The 21,342-nt window shown below is 42.7% G+C and overlaps 1 protein-coding gene across 2 annotated transcripts in view; it reads right to left on the reverse strand.

Moving 5' to 3' along the window:
- Window positions 1-2,663: 2,663 nt before the first annotated feature.
- The window catches only part of PIK3CB (phosphatidylinositol-4,5-bisphosphate 3-kinase catalytic subunit beta), a 92,210-nt gene continuing 73,531 nt past the window's right edge, over window positions 2,664-21,342 (reverse strand). For both annotated transcript variants that reach the window (XM_071437153.1, XM_071437154.1), the window contains 11 exons: window positions 19,591-19,712; window positions 18,578-18,721; window positions 17,173-17,272; window positions 14,770-14,948; window positions 14,016-14,125; window positions 13,650-13,728; window positions 8,044-8,211; window positions 7,492-7,615; window positions 6,286-6,431; window positions 4,750-4,882; window positions 2,664-4,285 (listed from right to left, as the gene is read on the reverse strand). In XM_071437153.1, the coding sequence (XP_071293254.1) occupies window positions 4,148-4,285; window positions 4,750-4,882; window positions 6,286-6,431; window positions 7,492-7,615; window positions 8,044-8,211; window positions 13,650-13,728; window positions 14,016-14,125; window positions 14,770-14,948; window positions 17,173-17,272; window positions 18,578-18,721; window positions 19,591-19,712 (1,443 nt within the window). In that variant the 3' untranslated portion in view covers window positions 2,664-4,147. The remainder of the gene's footprint in view (window positions 4,286-4,749; window positions 4,883-6,285; window positions 6,432-7,491; window positions 7,616-8,043; window positions 8,212-13,649; window positions 13,729-14,015; window positions 14,126-14,769; window positions 14,949-17,172; window positions 17,273-18,577; window positions 18,722-19,590; window positions 19,713-21,342) is intronic.

Below are 21,342 nucleotides of genomic sequence, written 5' to 3' on the forward strand. Positions count from 1 at the left end.
AGGCCCAGCAGCAGCAGGGCACTGAGCCCTCACATGGCAGCACCTACTGACACTTGTGCACCAGAACAGCTCTGCCCCCTCAGCTCTTGGACTCTCATGCCAGACAAGTCATTTTTAAAAATTATTACATCTTGGTAGAGGATTTCAGGCTTAGATTTTAAAGCTGGCTCAGACACATAATTACACTAATACACTATATTGTGAAAGAATAATAATAGAAATACTGATTACACATTTAAAAGATGTAGGCTTGAAACCATCCTACAGAATAAAGCTACAATATAGCCTGACATACCAATTATTAAGAGCCTCTACTATTTAATTATCTGATTTCAATAGCTCTGGGAGATTAAAGAGGAATATTGGACTCTTTTCTGTGAAATACAGGAATGGGCTCTGTCCAAGGCATTTGCTGGAATGTGAGTGAGTGACTGAGAACCAACACCCCACTGCCAAAACAACCAATACAAGCACGAGAGGGAAAGGAAGCAGCTCCACAGCTGAGGGGCAAATCCATGGGAGCTCCTTCCCTGGAAATCCAAGACAGGAGAAGCAGGAGTGTGAAAGCAGCAGTTGTCACCGTCTGTCACAAAAATAAAAAGATTCAAGGTAGAAAGCAAACCCATCAAGTAATCATGCAATCAGTAATAAACCAGAACAAATAAAGATCATTTACACACTGCACATACCCAATTTCAGCTGTGGTTTTTAAAGCAGCCCAGGCAGCTTTCCCCTCTGCCAGATACAATAAAGGCCTTGAGAAGGAAAACTCGTTTTTCCAGAGGACATATACAAAGAAAGGCATTTAACATGAGACCATGTGAACTGAAGATTCAACACAAACTCTTTAAATTCTCTTATTATAATCTAACCATTTGATGTCTTGTGAAGTCAGAAGCTGATCTAAAACAATATGTTCCAAATCAGCCCAAATTAACTTACCAATTTAGTATTGGAGCTGGATATTGTGAGGAAAGTACAGAAACAATCAATGGACTCATGTGCCAAAATCCAGTCTTCTCTTGGATGTCAAACAGTGTCAAAGTTAGTCTCCTTTGACTTTTCACAAAGCAGTTCATTTCTTTATTTGTTTTCTGAATGAAAGTCTGTATGCCACAGGCTGTACCAAGTATGATGAAAACCAGGGGAAGTGGTGATCTTTTTACTAATACAATTCACACACCAGGACTCTGCTCAAAACTTACCATGAAGGTATCACAAAATCAGCCTTGGTGACCTGGTTAAATGCTGCCTCCTGCCAGGTTCAGCCCGGAGAGGTCAGCCTGGGAAGCATTGCCGTGGGATGGGATCTCTTCTCAGCTATTTGAAGATCAATTCACAGAAGGAAAACGCTTCATTGTCTTTGCTGCCAAACACAAAAATAGACCATTTAACTCGGCTCTAACTTTCTTTTCCCATCCTTGTTAATTAATTGCCAAGAGCAAACATAGAGAAGGTAAAGACAAGCAAACAGGACACAGCCATTGAAGGGCTATTAACCAACACAAACACTGAGCAGAAGCAGAATTTCCTAATCACCTCTAAACACTCCTCAAGGAACAGAGGCGATGGGATTGTCTCACCATCTCAAGTACTTTTATAACCTGCATTAAAGTCGCATCCAAAATCCCCTCTGGACTCAGTGCAGTGCCCCGCGGTGCTGGAGGCAGGGAAGTGTTCGTGCACCTGCAGCTCACAGCTCTCACCTGCAGGGGAGCAGAGGGGAGCAGAGGGGAGCAGAGGTGAGCAGGGGAGAGCCTGAGGCACAGAGGGGAGCAGAGAGGAGAGCCTGAGGCACAGAGGGGAGCAGAGAGGAGAGCCTGAGGCACAGAGGGGAGCAGAGAGGGGAGAGCAGAGGGAGCCTGAGGCACAGAGGGGAGCAGAGAGGGGAGAGCAGAGGGAGCCTGAGGCACAGAGGGGAGCACAGAGGGGAGAGCAGAGGGGAGCAGAGGGAGCCTGAGGCACAGAGGGGAGCACAGAGGGGAGCAGGGGAGAGCCTGAGGCACAGAGGGGAGCAGAGGGAGCCTGAGGAACAGCCTGGAGCCGCCTGCCCAAGTCCCACGGGACGCCTGGGGTGGGACAGGAACCCAGCTGCCCTTGGAACTAAGGATATAAAGGAAATGGAGATGCCTCTGTGCTCCCTCCTGCCAGAGCCCATCCACACCAGCCCCAGGCAGCCAAGGGGGTGCCAACTTCACCTCACAGTCCTGGAAAAGCTGATGTCTCCCTCAGCAAGCCCAGAGATGGCCAAGGGCTCTGTCCAAGTGCTCTTTCCCACAGAAAAACAGAATGTGTCCAGGAACAGCTCCTTATGCACAGTCACGTGCTGTGAATTACCTGAAGATGCCATTACTTTTTTCAGAGCTGTCACCTGCAATGCTGTTTCTTTTTAACTTTCTTGCTATCTGCTGTAGAAATAATAATTTAAAAAAGGACATGGCACACTTGAAATGCTACTATGCTGTATATTAAAAAAACCAGCCCTAAACCCAAAACCAACCCATGTAACACTTGTTACTTTTAGAATATTCTAGAAGTCTTTTCAGAGATAACCCCTAGGGTGAGGAGAAGAGAATCAATGCCCTACACAGAACTGACTCCAGGTAAGTTCTTAACCTTTAAAATAAACACAGAAACCCCAAAACAACAAAAGCAAAACACTCTCAACAAAGTAAAACCTACTTTAATTAAATTCATACATCATCCAACATTTCTATGCAGAACAACTGTTTAGTCAAAAAGTAAATATATATGTTTAATCTCTTTCAAATGTCCACAAGAATCAAGAGCTACCAGTGTTCCTTGGAGAACAGGCAGTAGTTAAACCTCTCTTGCTGATGTCCAGGAAAGTTTGTTACATCTTTTAACCAGCAGTCCCCTATTGCACATAACAAATTTGCTCTCCATTTAAGCACCTAAAAGCCTGGTACCTCACTAAATAAATTAAAACAAATCCAGTTTCTTCAGCAACCATCTTCAACATATATATCTCAGTAAAGCAACATTCCTGCAAGCTTTTAATAAATAGAGAGAGAAGATCAGCAACTGCATTGGTGTTCTATGGAATGATCTTTCCCCATCAACTCTTGCTTCTCCAACCAGTTGGGGTTTTTGGTATGTATGCTTTAAAAATCACTTTGTGCTGTTTATTTAATGAGAACATCCCTCACATAGGTCAGTACATTTCACAGGGAAGGACTGATCTGAGACAGGAATTGCAGTGTAAGGCTGGAAGGAGCTTCTTGCTGGAACCAAACCAAACTGTGCCTCTCTGGGAGCTGCAGGCAAAGCCCCAGAGGCTGAGTGGGAGACTGTGACCAACGAGGGATTCTCAGGCACGTTTGGAATTGGCCTAACCTTCCTCCTTCTGAAGGGCTTCTTTTGTGTGTTAAGTCAGAGGAACAAAGCTGTGCAACCCTGAACATCTGGATGCTGCATCACATCTGTCAGGTCTCCCCCACCCTTCCTTCAGCAGCAGCACAGACACGAAGCAGCTCCCTGCAGTACAGTGATACCATGGTTGCTATTTACAGTAGAATTAATGCATCTGTGCCAGTAGGGCAGAGGTCATATGAAAAATATACACAATACACTCATTTTTAGCCAGATTAGGATATAAAAAAAAAAATTACTCTTCAAGTCCTAACTTTAAATGAAGAACAGTTCTGCCAGAGGTCTTCAAACCTCCTGAGGATATGTTAGAGCACATTACCCTAACGTATAAAAACAAATATTTACACCTCCATGAAGTACCAAAGAATTTTTAAAAATGCCTAGTAGCTCTCAGCGTGCAAAGTCAGCAGGAACTGATTATCCAGGATGTTCACTAACTGTAGAGACAGTCTTGGAATCAAGCATTCAGAAGCAGAGTGCAAAAGACTCAGGAATTATTTCAGTCCATTTCTTCTCACTGTCGTTTCCTCTCTTGGTTTGGATCATTTCATAGAATCACAGAATGTGCTGAGCTGGAAGGGACCCATCAGGATCAGAGTCCAACTGCAGGCCCTGTGTGGGGCTCCCCAAGAACCTCCCTGTGCCTGAGAGCATTGTCCCAGTGCTTCCTGAAGTTTTGTTGGTCCATACCACAGAAACCCTTTACAAACACTTATCAAGGTAACCTTCAGCTTAGTGCAAATGTGAGAATCTCCTAGGACCTGTAGTCCTTTCTGACAGTGTGAGCCATCCAGTTCACTTTAGTAGTCCAACTTTCCCGCAGAGCTTCATCAAACTTTTGCTTGAACTGTTTTAGTGCTTCTTCCTCACTCTTCCCTAAGGCCAGGGAGTCCTAAGGCAACAGGGAAACAAGGACTGTTAGGAATCTTAAAATGCACAGTGAAAGGCTCCTTCACCTTTCAACACAAGCCACAGTGTGTTTTGTTCTCCTTTGACACTTTTTCTGCTTACTACTCATTCAGCAATACATCAATTGTCTAAGTAATAAATCTTACTGGGTTTCAAGATAAAACTGAAAGAGAATGAAGCAAATCATTTTCACCTTTCCAGGTCTGTGCCCGTGTATGAGCCTAGATGTAAAATACCCCTGAGATGACTCCATTTAAGATGCACAGATCCTGAACTCATTCTCTGAGCACTAGGCCTGACTACAGACCTTGTCCTATAGAGCTGAAAAAGAAAACTTCAAGGACTGTGTGGAAATCTTCACAGAAATGAAAACGTATTAATCTTGGAATCAAAAAATCACATCCTGGAAAAATGCTGAGTCCTGCTGAGCTGTAGCTCTTACTGTACCTTGAGATACTGGATGTCCTTGACAGAGGTGAGCTCTGGCAGCCCTGCAGTCAGCATCAGTGCAAAGAGGGTAATAAATAGGTTGCCGTGCTTGCGCAGGATCAGGTAGGCTTCCTCACAGTACTGCCGGAACCTGGGCACGGGCAGGGAGCACAACAGGCCAGTCACACACTGCAAATGGCTCTGGGATCACACACTAGCTCTGTATCTGGGACCTGTCTGACAAACACACACTGTGGAACACAGCACAGAGACAGAGATGCCTGCAGAACCTGTTTGTGCATCCCCACAGTGTCCTAGGTTGACTATATGATGCTTTTATCCCCAATTGTCTGTTCTGTTTATGCTGAATAATAAGTTTTGCACCTTTAAGACTTGCTCCAGAGAGTGAAGGGGGGAAAGAAGCAGCAGTTTGTTTTCTGCACTCACTCCTCCACATTCCTCCTCCTGGACTGTGTTGTCTGTGGATGGACAGACAGCAGGACAGAGCTCTCCTTTGCTTTAGTTAGTTTTAGCTTGCTGAGGCAAGGAAGTTCCCTGGACTGTGGGGTTTTTTTTCCTTTTTCTTTGGAGCTGTTCAAACCTGCTCTGGACTGAACACCCAGCAGAGCACAGGCAGCTCCACCTGTGGCCACCGGGCTGGGCCTGGCCTGCGACATTTCCAGCACTGAGGGACTGACCAGAGACGGAGTGAGCTGAACTGAGACCTGGGGAGGGACTTCCTCAGTTTGTCATCTCTTTTGGAGCAACAAGGGGTTTTATTGTTTAATATTGTTTAGGTTTTATTGTTTAATAAACAGGTTTTTTCCAGTTTTCTCCAAGGAGGTATTTTCTCCCAAACTGGTTGGCAGGAGGGGCCAAATGAATCTGCTTTCCTAGAGGAGCCCCTTTGGGGGTCTCTCCCAAATTTGCCCTGAACCAGGACACACAGACACATCCCATGTCTCCCCAGCGAGCCCTCAGTACAAAACACCACCAGCTGCTCTTCAGAAAGAACAAAAGTGCCAGAGCTCATGGTCCCACCTCCCTGAGAATTCGTTAGGTGAAATGCCCTGATGATCCTATAGGGTGGGCTACAGTGGAAAAGCCAAAGCTCTATTGCAATCCCTCCAATCTCTGCCATTTCTAATTCCTTCCGTGGTCAAAACTGAGCCAGCTTTCAGGGCTGGTGGATCAGGAGCACATGGCTCCTCATGGCCAAGCATCCAAGCAGGGCCAGCACAATGAACATGCCCTGATGGACAGGAAGGGCAGGAGGGAGCCTCTTCCTAAGGCAGTGCTTGAACAGCAGCCTGGCAGCCCTGCCTGGAGCCCAGAGCTGCTGCAGGCAGAGCTGAGCCCAGCAGAATCTGCCACCTCCTGCTGTTCTGGTTCTGCAGTCATCTGTGGACATTCCAGCTCAGGGAGAGCAGTAGATAGCCCTGTAAATGCATCTTGGCACACTTCCACACAAGTGCAAATGAGGAAACCAACCCCAGGTAAGTTCTGGTATGCTGGAAGTTATCTCAATTACAAATAGATCAAAATAACACTCACCGACCAAATTTTTCAGTGTTCCCTGTTTTTCCTTGTTGAATGACATGAATGAAATCATAGGTGAGTATGAAAGGTACCCGTTCCCTTTTAATTCCAAACTTGGACTTGAAGTTTCCAAGAATATGCCCAAAATCTATGTGAAAGAGCTAAAAAAAACCAAACCAGAACAAAAAAAAAAGCCAAGTGAAAAATAATCTCTCCAGTGAAATGTGTCACTTTTCTAATATCTCTACAGGATGCAGGTATCAAGAACAGTTAACTCCTAACATGACTCTCCAAAATCTGTGGTTTCAACCCTTTGGGAGAATTTGGTTCTAAACCACTTCAAGATTTAAAGTCAGTAATAACATCCATACACTTCTGAGTGACCACTGCAGCAAAAGATTCTCTCAGGTTTAAGCTGCTGCTGCCACAGACAGCTTGGTGGCAGCATCAGACAAGAATGAGCCCAAGGATGAGCCCACAAGGATCAACATCATCACATCCAAGGCCTTCCCACACAAGGGCAGAGGCAAAGGGAGCAGAGCTGAGTTAATCTGAAGGACCCTGTGGCAGCTCCCCATGTTAGAATTGAGGTTAAGGGAATTGCAGCTTTCTTCCAGGAAGTACAAACTTAAAAAGAATACTGTAAATATCTGTAAAAATCTCAATTTTATAACCCTTGCTGATTTTCTAGAAGAGTAATTTCAATTAAATCAGACAAGCTACATTACAGGGTAACAATCAAGAAAGCAGATGTCTAGGAGCTCCCCCAGGTTCTGAGTGCACAGCATTGTGCTGGTGCTGGGTTCCACACTCAGCATTTCTGCAGGGCTGAGCTGCTGCACAGGCTCACTTCAGGGAAACCACACTGCTCCAAAATGCAGTTCATGGACTTTTAAGGGTGGTCTTTTGCAAGATACCCTAAGACCACTTTTATTCAATGAATCTAAACCACTATAAGGCCTCTTGGATGTTGTGTAAAAGCTCTGCAGAACAGCCTCTCTCAATACAGAACTGCTGATGGACCAGGCTGTGCTCTGTCCTTCCCCCAGCTCACACTTCCTTTCCTTGAAGCTCTCTCCAACCCTCAGTGAACCACAGACATCAGTTCTAACCATGTGTGCCTTTCCTTTCATCATGGCACCAAAGAAATGACAACTTCTCAAGAGAACTCTTGCACTCCAAGGTCACCAAAGGCATTCTGCCTACAGAAGGTTTTTTTACCTGCCCATTTTTCCTGACCATGATATTGTCACTGTGTCTGTCACCAATTCCCAGCACATATGTAGCTACACAGTAGCCAGCACAAGACAGAGTAAATTCTTCAATGGCTCGATCCAAGTCCTCTCTGCAACCACAGAGAAAATTGTATTAGTGCACCCTGATGGAATTCATGTCATGTTTTGGCCTCAAAAAAGATTTTTACTTGTTTAAACTAGAAGTCCATTAGGATGCTGCAAAACCAGAATTACTTGAGAAAAAAATACTGTAAAGGTAGCTGTGGAGAACAAGCAGTATGGAAGGCAACATCAAGGTTTGAGACCCATGTAGTTTCCTTGGGTTTGTTTGTGCTGCCAAATTTAATATAACTTACTCAACAGCACACAGCCAAAATACTGCAAGTGCCAGGCCCAAGGGTAGCATGAATCTCAGGCAGAATTTGACATGCTAGAAAAACAATTAGCAAGAAACCACACCTTCCTCCAGACTGAAAGAGAAATTTCAGAGGAATTTTGTAGCTCATACTATAGCTGAGAGAGTAAGTGTAGAAATTACCCTAAATTGTACTCCTTCAGCCAGTTCAGGAGCGCGTCCTTGTTGAAGGCAGCAGCTGCAGCAACGTTGCTGCTGTTTAACTGAATGTCAGCAATGGTTTCTGAGCTAGAAACAGCCTCAATGAGGCCAGAGTGATCTCCAGTTGCCAAACAGCCATAGGGCAATATCCTGCAAGGAAACACAGAATCATGTCAGAACCTAAACCAGCAAAATGCTTCTTTGATGTATTCAATGTTTGGAGATGGCTGAATGCTCATGTGAACAGTAAACTCTAAAGGGGCAATATACAGGGATTGTTTGTAAAGGTTAAAGACCAGCAATACATTTAAAACGTTCATTTTTCCTATTTTGTATACAGATGCAAAGAAGAGAGACACTTTTAAAGCCTAATTTTTCCTTTTTACTGGAACCCAGTTTCTTGTAACTTCCCAAGATGAGCCACAGAGGGAGCCCTGTGCTTGCATTTGTGAATTCCTGCCCGGACAGACCCTGACCTGCTCCAGTTCATTACTCATAAATTATTGCTGGAAATGCAAAAGAGGATCTTATCCTTTTCCACCATCTTCCTACTTCAAAGGAAAACGCTAGAAATCCTTCGTAATATTAACATAAATAATGTTTCCCAGCTCATACTAAACTGAAGCACAGAAACCCAATGGAAAACAGGAATACATCTCTTAACTGGCTTGGTATCTCAGAACACACCTGTGCATTCACACACTCTGACCAGTGAAAATACCTGTTACCATGTCACTGCATTACAGTGAGACACAGTTCAAGATGAAAATCAAGGAGAGGTGTGTATAAATAGGTAAGTGTGTCTTTTCCCAATACATTTCCTCCCTTCAGATGCTTAAAAAGCTGAACAGAATGGCAACACCCCGTGAGATGGGAGCTCAGCAAGGTAAACTTACAGCAAACTTTTCAAAGGCAATGCATCACAAATTGAGGTGTCTGCTCTTGTGCCAGGCAGCTCAGGCCAAGCATATGATCTCAACTGTGGTCATGGTCCATGGGTAAGAGAATGAATACCAACAAAAATCTACACTGCAGCACACAAGGTATAGACCAGCACTCACTGACTTACAGAGCTGTATAAAGCAACAGCAGGACATGAAAACTGATGTGAAAATTTGATCAATTTTCAAATGAAAATTGATGTCTGAAGGTACATACATACATATATGTATGTACCTTCAGACATACATACATATATATATTATTTATAAAGCTTCACTGCTTATGAAACTATCATTGTATTTATATATAAAACTATATATATTTACCTATATATATATAAAGTTTAATATAAGATATTAAATTTAATAGCTACAAAGCATAACCATGTCTCTTAACTGACAAGCCTAGTATCCCAAGCCACGGAAGAAAAATAAATAAAATTCCTTACAAAATTAAACACGTTTTTGCCTTATAGCTATCAGGGAACTGAGCAGTTCTCCACCAAAGGGATAACACAACTGAAGTGGTGCAAACAGTGATGCCTTGGAGGGGCTACCTAGAACAGAGCCCAGACAAGATTTAGAGAATAAAGTGGGTGTTTATTAAAGGTCTTCAACAGCCACACCTTGGGCAGTCACAGCCTCCCAGAGGCTACACCCAAGCTGGACCATGGGCACCAGTTTTTCAGACAATTATAAATTTGGTCCATTTACATATCAGGGGTTAATTCTCCAATTACAGCTTCAGGTACTAAAGTCATTTGCCCCCTCCTTTGCTCCTCTCAATTCACTTTTGTTTGTACTTTCAGGGCCTGAGACAGTAAAGTGTCCTTGAGCTTCAGGCCCAGAGGGATTGTTTTGTCTGACCAAACTGTGAAGACAGTAACTCACACTCTGTATGAAGTTCAGAGTTGTGCACTAATGCAGTACAGGATCTGAAAAATATCAAAGCTAAAATCCTAAGGCATCAGAAACAGTAATGATATAGATTGGGATTCTTCCCTGCTGGCAACAAAGTGCACTGAAAACCAGATTCAGCAGGGTATTTCAAGAGGACTCAACTCCAAAATACAGCAGAAGTGCAGGCTTGGAACGTTCTTCCCGTATGTGTTGTGAGCCCTGCCCAGTCCCAGCCCTGTCCCCAGAGCAGGGCTCTCCAGGAGCAGGAGGGTGGCTGGGATTGCCCCTGGGCACGGGGAAGCTCTGCCCATCCTTATCAGCACGGCCCAAATGGCAGCAGCCAAAGCTGGCCAGGTTAAAGTGCACCCTGGCCTCCTCCCACGGCAGCGCAACCCAGCGCGCTCGGGCTGAGCCGGGCACGCGGCCAACAAGTTCCCCTTCAAAAGCAGGCAATGATGAAAGCCTGCAGCCCCTGGAGGGCTGTGTGCTTACAACTGCAGGAAAAAACATCCTTGTCAGAGAGACAGTTTGACAGGAGTCAAGTTAGGGACAAATCCTCTGGGCCCTTTCCATCTCATCCTGGTCTTTCTGACTTCAGCATCTGTCAGCAGGATATGCTCTCTGCTTTTTAAAGCCATGGACAGATCAATACTGAAATCCTGGGTAGGACAGAAAATTCTCTTCACTCATTTAAAACTGTTCTTTATTTCAAGTGTTTAATTCACCAAACCAGTGCCCTTCCAAACACACACAAAATACTGGTGTGATTTATCAACACAATCTCTGTAACTTCAGGTCCAATAGTTTAAAAATGATGACATGTTAAAGAGTTGTAACAAATATATTTTCCAGTATGTGTGTGAACTCTGATTTCACTCATACACAGCCATGTAACCTCAGATCTCACACAGGTAAGGGAGACAAAAAAGAGAGCCCACTATATACAGGCACTGAAACAAAAAAGTGTTTTGGAGAATGTGCTGCATCTGGTCAAAAAGTAACCAAGCATTAAATACTTTTATGACAATTTACCACAGCAAACACATAGATCAAACTCCTCAAATTCATTATTTTCTGTTGCTGTTGCTTTACTCGTTTCTCCACTAACACAACTTTGATGCTATAACACAGCTAAAGCAGCCCAAACACTTTCTGACACAAGGATTTTCCTGAGAGGTGCAGCACCACAGACCCCACAATGTCCTTGGGAAGACAGATGTTGTGCTCCTCTGCTGTGCCATGTATTTATAACAGGCCATCTACTTCCTGCTCAGTGTTCAGGTACAAGTTTGTCTTAGATTAACTAAAAAATATACTTTTTGCTTTGTTCATGTCTCTCTGCTACTTGGATGATGTTTGAGGTAGACTGACAAAGGCAGAGTCCTCTCAGTGTCAGTGTTTGTCTCGGTGCTGGTCCTGTTCTGCGAAGCAGATCCACCCTACACCCCAGGCTTTCCTCACTGTGCCCACACAGGGAGAGCCCAGGATGAAGGACTTACAGGAGCACATGGTGCCATCCTCCTGCTCACAAACATCCCCTCTGATACACCCCCTGCCCTGTTTGTCACCCACAAGACAAATTAGTTGGCAGTTAAACAAACAAGCAAACATTTCTCCTCCTTCAGCTCTCAAAGTCAATATGTATTTGGCATTTCTCTCTAGAGCTGAGAAATCCCACCAGGAATAAAGTGCCTGTTTTAGACACAGATTGAGCTTAGCTTTCATTTTCCATCACTGCTAGAGAACTGAGTGTGGACTGCAGTGCAATTAGAGGGGAACTGATCCTGTCCCAAGCTCAGTGGTGCACTGGCTGCCATTTGATCCATGCCTCATGGAAACTGGACAATCTGCTTGTGGCAAAACATCACTGATGGGGAGTGGCAGCAGCCAGAGCTGCTCTGACTGCTGCCATGGGTGAAGCCCTGCTTTTACTTGGATGGAGTTACCAGACTCTCCACAGTGGAAAAAAGTTGAAAAGTGCAAAATCCATTGTGCATCCACAAATGGAAACAACTTCAGGGAAACTAAGGATGATACAGGGCAACAAGCAAGAACTGCACTCTTTGGTATGGCCATGTTGCACTGTGTTTTTCAGGAAAGCAGCTCTTTGACACTACTTTTTCAGCTGAGACCATGCTTCTCACCCAAGCAAAAAGTAACCACTGACTCCTGACTCACAAACATGGCAAAGAACTCACTCCACCACTGCTGGCTCATGGATTCTGGAGTTGTCTCTTCTTGAGAGAGATGCAGGCTACAAACACAGAGATGCCAAAGCCTCACCTGGCTGTGCCCTCGTGCTCTGGGTGTTCTGAGTGCTGTTTTGGCCAGTTCTGTTCTCAAGGAAGGTCGTTTCAGAGCCTTCTTTTGGCAAGTGCCCGATTAATCTCTTTGACAGACACTGAACTGTAACCCTGCCTCAATCCCAGGATTTTATTTCATAATGGTCACTATGACAGGATGAATGGAAGGAAGATGCTCCCAGTTAAGCAAACAAATTGAAGAGGCCAAATATAGAACTTCAATTCTCACTAGGAACTTCCCCTTTCTACTTTTTTTTCTTCGCAGAGTTTTAAGAAAAATCTTGGACATCAGAGCTACTTTTTTGTTTTCCTTTGTTGTGTTTTTTTTTAAAAAAAAGGCTTAGTCAGGAAAAGCATATTTGATGACTCTCATCACTATTCCTGTTTGCTAGGCATGGTGTGTGGCCCAGGCTGGAACCACAAACAGCTTCTGGGAAGGCAGCTACTGAGGAATGCCTCATCTGGGATTCCACAGCTGCCTGAGGCTGTCCTTGCCCCCAAATGCTGGATCAGCCTCCCCAAAGTCAATTTATAATGACATAAATGACCTAAGGGTTCTTCAAGTCAGTGTTCAACTTCACACACACTCAACCATCTCATCACAACTATACCTTTCCAGAAACAATTTGTAATTCACATTTCCACCTTTCCTTCAGCATTCTAAGCAACAAGTTGATAATTTTACTTACCTATGCTGATGTTATGTGCCTTATGTAGTTCCCACTACTATACTTGAACCATGAAAATTTTAAAACAGCTCCAAGAATCTAAATTAAGTACTTCAGGCAATATTTAAATATAAGTACTTCAAGACTTGTAAACAAAACTTAAACAGAGAGGATTACAGCTCTTGAAACAGGCATACAAAATTTAATTTATGGCTAAAAATGGTTTCTAATAATATGATACCCAGTACCTTCCTTAGGACTACTTTCCTAAAGTGCAATTAGAATTTGTGAATTATGTTACCTAAAACTGGTTCATAAATTTGGGGGGAAAGGCTTCCCATGTACTAGAGGGTTGTGTGATAACACTGAGCAATGACTGATACTGTTGCTCTTAGGAATACTCCAGTATTCATTCAAAGAAATCACATTTACCCTACCAAGGATACATAAGCAAGAAAGCTACTTTGCAAGAGACTTTGGAAGATACAAAGACATTTCTGGCTGGAATAATGCAACAAGAGAAAGTGACTTCAGCGTTGCAGATGTCCCAGTGGCTGTAAGTGCTGGTGTGAGCAGCAATGAATGAGAGCTCTGCTCCCAGCAGGAAGGAGCAGAGGTAACACAGCCTGCTCACCCTGGCCATGACAGCTGGAACCTGTGGAAAGCCTGACAGATGTGCAGAGAAAGGACAGTGGGGAAGGTGCTAAAAGCAGGAAAGCTTTATTTCTCAAAGCAGCCCCTCCACCCAAAGCAGGCAGCCCTCAGGAGCTCCTTACCGGAGATCCAGGCCAGCCTCTTTCCACAGAACGTCCATCAAGCGCAGAATCTGCAGCGTCAGCATGTCCTGCCGGAGATCTGCAACGAGAGGGGACACCACTGCTTCAGCTCCTCACACTTCCTCCACATCCCTTCAGAAAAAGGGACCTAAAATACTCAGCCTAAGGGTTAAAGTGGTATTAATCATAATTACATCCTGACTGGCAGTGTCCATGCTTTGAAACTCAGTCAGAAGATGCTTAATTTGTTTACTGATGTCGGAGTAATCCATGTTTACAGGATGGCAATACAGAATAAAAACAAATAACTCAAGTGCAAACATGCCAGTGGAAAAGGAAAACATGAAAGTTTCTAGCATTGCTTACCGTCACCATTTTTAAAGATGATCCCTACAAGATCTCCTCCAAACATTTTGTTGTTGTACACTATCCAGAGAGGCTTCATTTTAGAATCCATATATCTACACTTCTCAACACTGGAAGAAAACATGACAGAAGTCTTAGTCAAATAGGAATAATTCACCTGAAAAGATCTAAACATGGTTCAGAACATAAGAGAACAGGTAGACTTCCAGTCTGGAAGTTCCTAAATGCTCTGTCTGCTTTCATTCTGCTGCTATGTCATGTGCACCCACCAAGCTATGAATGCATTTGTTACACGTGGATGTATTTGATACTGACTGGTGAATGTATCTCTACTTCTTAAATCAAGCACCCTCATTTTCAGAGAAAATAGTTTTCTTTATATCCTTCCCCATGAATTTTTGGACTTTATATTTAAGTGCTGTGGAAAGTTTTAGTGGCCTTTGTGCTTATTGTTAAAAACAAAAGTCAAGAATGCAGTCAAATTCACTTTTAGGCTTACATTTAAATATGTGTAGCCATGGTAATGCATTGACTAAGACAGTATTAAGTTTCATGGTGGATCACAAAAGTTCTTCTAATTTAACTGATGCCTTAACCTCAGAAGATGCCCAGCAGAGCTTCTGTCAGTACAGGACAAGTTCCCTGTGGCAGCATGTGCTGAACAATGCAGCCAGAGAAGTTCAGACACAAATGTGCTCCTGCTCTGCTGTTTCCATGCAAAGCTATGGTGAAATTGTGCTCATTCTCTACTTACTGCAGCTCTGAGAGTATCACAGAAGGATTCAGAGGAGACTGGAGGTCAGAAAGTGCTTCTCTGTAAGCATTTTGTTTCAAACATGTATGCATTGCATCTTTGCCTTTTGCTTTGCTTTGCTTCATGGCATTCAGCTTAATTAGACTATTTAAAGTCTTCATTTTATTGAGGGCTTCCACCTGGAAGAGATATTTTATCATTAAGAGTTACTGCTTTGATTTGAGATGTAAGATAATGTGAAACCCCATTTCACAACAAAACCAAGTATTAAATAATTCTACAACTTTTTAAAAATAGAAATAATGGATGGAAATTAAGTTGCCCATGTTTCAGAAATACCATTTTCATGACTGAGAGGGACATTGATGAGATGAAAGCTCCTAAGCTTTGAGTCACTTTTAAAAGCATGACTTAACATTTCCAAAAAAATGAATGAGGCATTTTAATGTGTGACACATTAACACAAATTCCTTCTTCAAAGTACAATTTTCAGCTCCTTATTTCAACAAAGCACATAACATAGGTGCCCCCTAGACATGCAGAAGTAACAGAAATACTGATTATTTCATACTCTAACAAACTCAGACACTGCTGGAGATGAGCTGTGGATGCAGATACTTCATTGTTCACATTAAGTTGAATCCAGCAAGGAATGGCCCTGTGACCACTTGCAGACAATTCTCACAGAACAAAGTCTTAGAAGTGTGTCATTAAAATCCTGCTGAAGTCAGGCAGAACACAAAAGCTTTAACTGGCTAAGGTGTTTAAAATCATAGCATCTCAACTAAGCTAAGTTTTTACCTTAGAAGTGTGTAAAAAGTCAAGGCAATTATTTGCAATAATACAGGTGGGCTAAACTCCTTGTTTCCCTCCTGTTTTGCAAAGTTTTTTACTGTTCCAAAATCTCTAACGAAACTGGTGATGTAAATGTGTAACACTGACAGAGTCCTTTGACAAACCTAGACAGCACATACAGCAAATCCAACTTCTACATCTAAGCAACTTTTTGACCAAATAGCTCTTCTAACAATCAGCAGTGCTTGCACCAGTAAGATGCTGAGCAATCCACAGATTCTGTACAAACAGCAGCAATGTAACAATTATGAAAGCTCTTTTCTATACAAGGAAGCTTCAGGCTGACTTACAAGGTGCTGAGTCAAAACTCACCCCTCCCACAGCCTGAACCCTGCCAGGCAGGATGCTGTGGAAATTGTATGGAGTTTGATTATAAAACTGGGCAGTGGAGAGCTGCCAGGTCAGCCATCTGTCAAAACCAAAAGGACCCTGCTTTTCCACTATTCTAGGAGCTGTACAAACATCAGTGACAAGGGAACAAAATGGAACCTGTGTTGTACAAACAGGAACTTTTTGAAGTATTTCTACTTTGAATTTCTTCCGTGTTTGCACAGTTGGGAATTTTTTTGCCCCTTCTTTGATTGTACTGACATTTGCTTCCTGTAAAGTGCACAAAAACTTTACTGACCTTACATCTATTGCTTAAAGCATTTCACCACCTACTCTTTTTATGATTTTGACAATGCTAACGAGCACACATGGAAGAGATGGTCTTTTCCATGTCCTGTGAGCTGCAGCAATAAAGAGCACAACAGAACATCCCTGTTCCAAATGCTCCCAAAGCAGTTTCAATGCAGACAAACACCACCATCAGTTAACTCATCCACTGTGTGAATCTCTGAGGCCTGATACTGTAGTTACTTTCACTCCAAAGAGAGATGAATTTTCAAATATTTTTAAGATCACAATCTAAATTAACTCACTAAAACCACATTAGAGACTTCAAACATGATTTGTGAGTGTCTCTTAATGATCTGGTGATATAATTATTAGTGCTTTCAAAAGCAAATCTCTAGTACTTATTAGGGTATTTAAAAGCAAACATATCTCTCCTTTGTTCTCTCTTTTTGTGTGTGTGTGTGTGTGTGTGTGTGTGTGTGTAAATGAAAGACCTATATTAACACTGAAGTGAGTATTTGGGTAATTTGCAACACCTTTTAACAAAAGCAAAAGCTGCAGGAAGTAGTCCTGAAGTAATCTAGGTAAAATGTAGAACAAGCTACTTGAAATGCACAGAAGCTCTTCTTCAGTTAATCCAGAGTTTCTTGTGTCCAGGAATACACAGGGAGTGCTGAAGGTGTCTCACAGGTCTTAGAGCACTGTAAAACCAGCTCCCTGAGGCCCCACAGCCCTGGCTGCCTTCTGTGCCATGGAGGCTGCTCCATCACTCGGCCCTTTTAATTGCCTGTCTCACTCACGCCTCCTTCTCCTCCACACTGCCCAACTTTGTCAAGGCAGCCAATACCCTCCCCAGGAGCAATGGAGTGAGGATGGGAGTTCCAGGCTTGGCTGGGTCAGGATGACAGGAAAGGGAAGGGCAGTGCCTACCTGTTTAGCCAGCACCTTCATGTGAGCCACGCTGCCCCTGCAGTAAGCCTCCAGGATGAGCCCAAACTGCACCGACACGGCGGGGATGTGAACCTCCGACCTGCCGGGGAAAAGCTGCTCAGCAGAGCACAGCACCCACACAACTGCATCCTCCCAGCCACTCAAACACCCAGAGCAAACACAAACCCCAGAACAAACAGTGAAACACCTCATGGGCACATCAAACACTAAAACACCTCATGGTCATGTAGCTGAAACTAGCCAGGTTTCCTTGTTGTCATGATAGCACAAAGGTTCTATTGTCATTACATTGCAAGGGTTCCATATTGCTAGAGTTTCACACCTCCTTGATTTTTCTTGTAGGCAGCTCCTCTAAGCACTGACTCTTTCTTCTTCTCACAGCCACCAACTGACTGCAGTTCCTCTCAACCACCCAATCCACTCTGTTATAACACTCTTCTTATTATCAGCTATAGCTGTGGCCTGTTATAGTCAGGCCTGCTCCTAATCTTTAATAATTAACCCAGCTGCAACTCTTTTAGGGGGTAAGATTACTTTCTATACTACCTTTATTTACTTGTATTCTATCCCCCTACATTTCCTAGGAGATGCTAGAAGGCCTCTGTGCTGGAGACAACAAGGACAGGCCAGTTTGGATGCAGGACCCTTGTTTCCAGCCCAGGACTGCTCTGGGGGCAGCAGGGCTCATGCCAAGAGGTGGTGACTGAATATCTGCTTCAGGACTCCCTTTTATTCAGAGCAGCTCTGAGAAGTCACTGAAGGGCTGACTTTAAACCACACATTCTCCAACCTTTGTAAGGGAAAAGCCCAATTTGCCTGAAGGAGAACACTTTGAAACAAACCACTGAACTTTGTATCAGAGCCAATTATCCTCCAAAACAATTTCATGTAACACTTGCTCTTTTTAGCTAGAAATACTAAAATTAATTGTGTTCTAAAGACAGAATCAACCTATCCAGCCTATTCCAGTCCATTCTAAAAGGCTTTTGCCATTTATGAAACTGCTCATCAAAAGTAGCAAGAATACACAGAACAGCTTTTACTTTCTATTAGGCTTGCAACAATAATAATTTTTCCCAACTGTGAGGTATAAATATTGTGCTTTTACTGCACCCACAGCCAAAACAAACACTAGGGGTATTTACAAATCTACCTCATCAGGTAGTCAGAGCTAAATGCAGTTTGGAATAGTTTCATCCAAGGGTAGATTACAGACCACTCTAATTTATTTTTAATGAGAGGTCTGATCCATAGATGCCAAAAATAAATAAATGGAGTTGTGGGCATTATGATAATGGCTCATTTAGAAAAATCCTCAAGAAATCATATTTGAAAGCCCAATCAGGCTCAACAGTTTCAGAAAGATGAAAGGAAAATCTCCTACCTCAGGTGCCAGAACAACATCTGTCCTATTCTGCGATTGCCGAGTGCTCTTTCCAGAAGAAACCTGGAGAGTGCACAGTCCAGAAAAGGCTCATACTTCAGGACTTGCACAAGTTGGAGAAGATACTGAGAGAGCTCTTCATCACTAGAATGAAGTACATAAAAGCAGTTAGTAAGAGAGGAGCTAGATTAGTGGTATTTCAGAAATTCAGGTGCGTGTGACAAACAAAAGAATTACAGGATTTGGTTCAATACCAAGAGAGTCTCCCAGTTTTTCCATCACACAGCTTAGTGTAACTTCCAGATGGAAGTAATTCCAGATGCATTCTTAGGATAGAATTCTAAGCAGCCAAATTTCTTGTTTGGATTTGAAAGAAGTCAAAATAATTTTATTTTTTTTACCCCAAATGTCTATCCTTGACCATTAGAAATTACTCACTAAACTATTCACCACAGAGAATTCAGAATTCAAGGACAGGAAATGTGCAGTAATGATAATGTTACACAAGTCCTGCCCTAGGTTACAGAGGAAAGCAAATGAAATGCAATAATGGAAGAACTGCAGAGAATGAAGAACTCTGTAAATCAAAACCAAATCAGTAATTCTCTGATTATTTCTTGCATGCTGCAGCTCCCATTCCTGTGAAATGGTAGAGCAGAGTGGAGGTGGCTGGGTGCCAGGTGTTACAGTACTTGACTCAGGAATATTCTCCCTTTGTTATTAAAACTCAGAGTTTCTCACTCCCCTTGCCCAAGAAAGGGATGAACACCCAGTCCTCTCTGGGACAAAGGTGCACTGGTGTTCTCTTGCAACATGGAAAATAATCAGAATTTCCTACAAGGTGTCAGAATAAGGTGGTTTTATTTAGCCACCAGTAAGCCTACCCAGCAATCAGACTGCTTTATTTGGCCACCCATTCATGGCAAGCAGTGCATTCAGCTCTTCCATCTTGGGGTTCTTTTGTCCTGTGAGCAAAAAGAAGGAAGTTTGGTACCCCAGAAAGCCTCACCTACCTCATCTGCCTCAAACAGCCCACTGCATATTCCCTGACATACTGGTCAGGGTAGTTGAAATCCAGCAGCTCCAAAGCCTCCCTGGGCAGCAGCTTGGGCCAGATCTGCAGGAGGGCCTGGAGCTGTTCCAAAAAAAAGGTGACAGGTAAGGACACAGGTGGGGCACACTGCTCATAAAGGCACTCAAATGAACAGAAGATGGTGACCAGCTGCCATGGGATGGGGGGGTGTAAAAAGGAGAGAAATAATTTGGGGTAACTGGGCCCACTTTTGATTATGTTTCTTACTCTTTAAAATGATGCAGATTATTTTTAGTCTGAAAAACCCATTTCTTCACTGTAGACACAATGCACAGTAAATGAAAATTAGGCAACACCTGATATGTGTGGTTTAAAAACAGACATTCAATAAAAATAAGAGGTTTTTTAAGTGCTCTCACAAATATATAACCATTTTGCTAACAGTGAAAGTTTTCTACTAAGGATTAAAAAAAAAAAGGGTTTTGTTGAGAGAGAGCTTTCTTTACTAAAAATATTTGACAACCTCAACTGATGGAGCCTTTCTGAACATTCACTGTGAATATTAATGAGCTTAAATTGGAAAAAAAATAGTCAGGTTAGGTATTAAAACAAATAAAGAATCTCTAGACTGATACAATAATGTGCTGGAAAAAAACATTACAGAATACAGTGATGCATAACTTTGGACTACCAAAAAGAACAACATTTAGAGGCCTCACAAAATAAACTGATTTTATTGCATTGTTATGAAGCTCACAGCTACCTGCTAAGAGCAATATGTATAGAGTTGTATCACTGAAACAGAGTACTGTAGATACAAATAAACACTTTAATGCACTTTAATATAAATGCATATTAGTAGAAATTCAGTGTATCAACAGCACAAGATGTTTCTTTCTGTAGGAACAAGTCATGATAATAACACCATTCCCTACAAATTAGATAATACAGGTTATTTTGTATTTCAATAGCAACCTATAAAAGCTGAATCATTAAGAAGATCTTGTTTTTCTCCTGATTTCATAATGACTTACAGCAGTGAAAAACCTTTATTTCTACTCTGTCACCCATCAACTCCTGCTTCCAGTTCCAGTAGGACAAACACGAGTTCACATTCTCAGCCCACATTTAACAGGCATGTTCATAACACCATTTATCCACCTTGGGGGCAGATTCTGAACTGAGTCATCACTTTTGTGACATTTAGAAGGCAAGAAATGGGCATGAATCACATCACAAAGCCAGGGCTGTGCTGAAACTCCACAAGTGGAGGAAAGGATCAGCTAAGCCATGGGCAAATACAGGTATGGACACATGACGTAAAGTAAAACTAAAGCTGTTTTAAACATAGATGTCACATTCCCACAGAAAAATACACTCAAAAATACACTCAAAAATCTACTGACCCACAAGGATCAGTGATGCCAGTCCTGACTGCAGCCACCAACATTTCCATAGCAGGAGCACTGGCACTGAAACTCTGCAGGCAATACTAACCCTGAGCACATATTTAATACATGAGGCAGACACTGAAAATGCAAACAGCAGCTCTGCTTGTCAGACAGTCACAGACTCCAAAACAAAACTATCAGGATTTCTACACAATCTACTGCAAATCAGGTGCAGAACCAGCAAAAATATAGAGCTATTTTGTTAATAGTAAATGACTGAAATGGAGACACTGAAATAGCCTGAAAAGATGAGCTCATGTGGCCCCACATGCCTCATACAT

This window comes from Agelaius tricolor, unplaced genomic scaffold, assembly GCF_023055355.1.
Source record: "Agelaius tricolor isolate 1412-34295 unplaced genomic scaffold, bAgeTri1.0.p SCAF_12, whole genome shotgun sequence".
NCBI lineage: Eukaryota > Metazoa > Chordata > Aves > Passeriformes > Icteridae > Agelaius > Agelaius tricolor.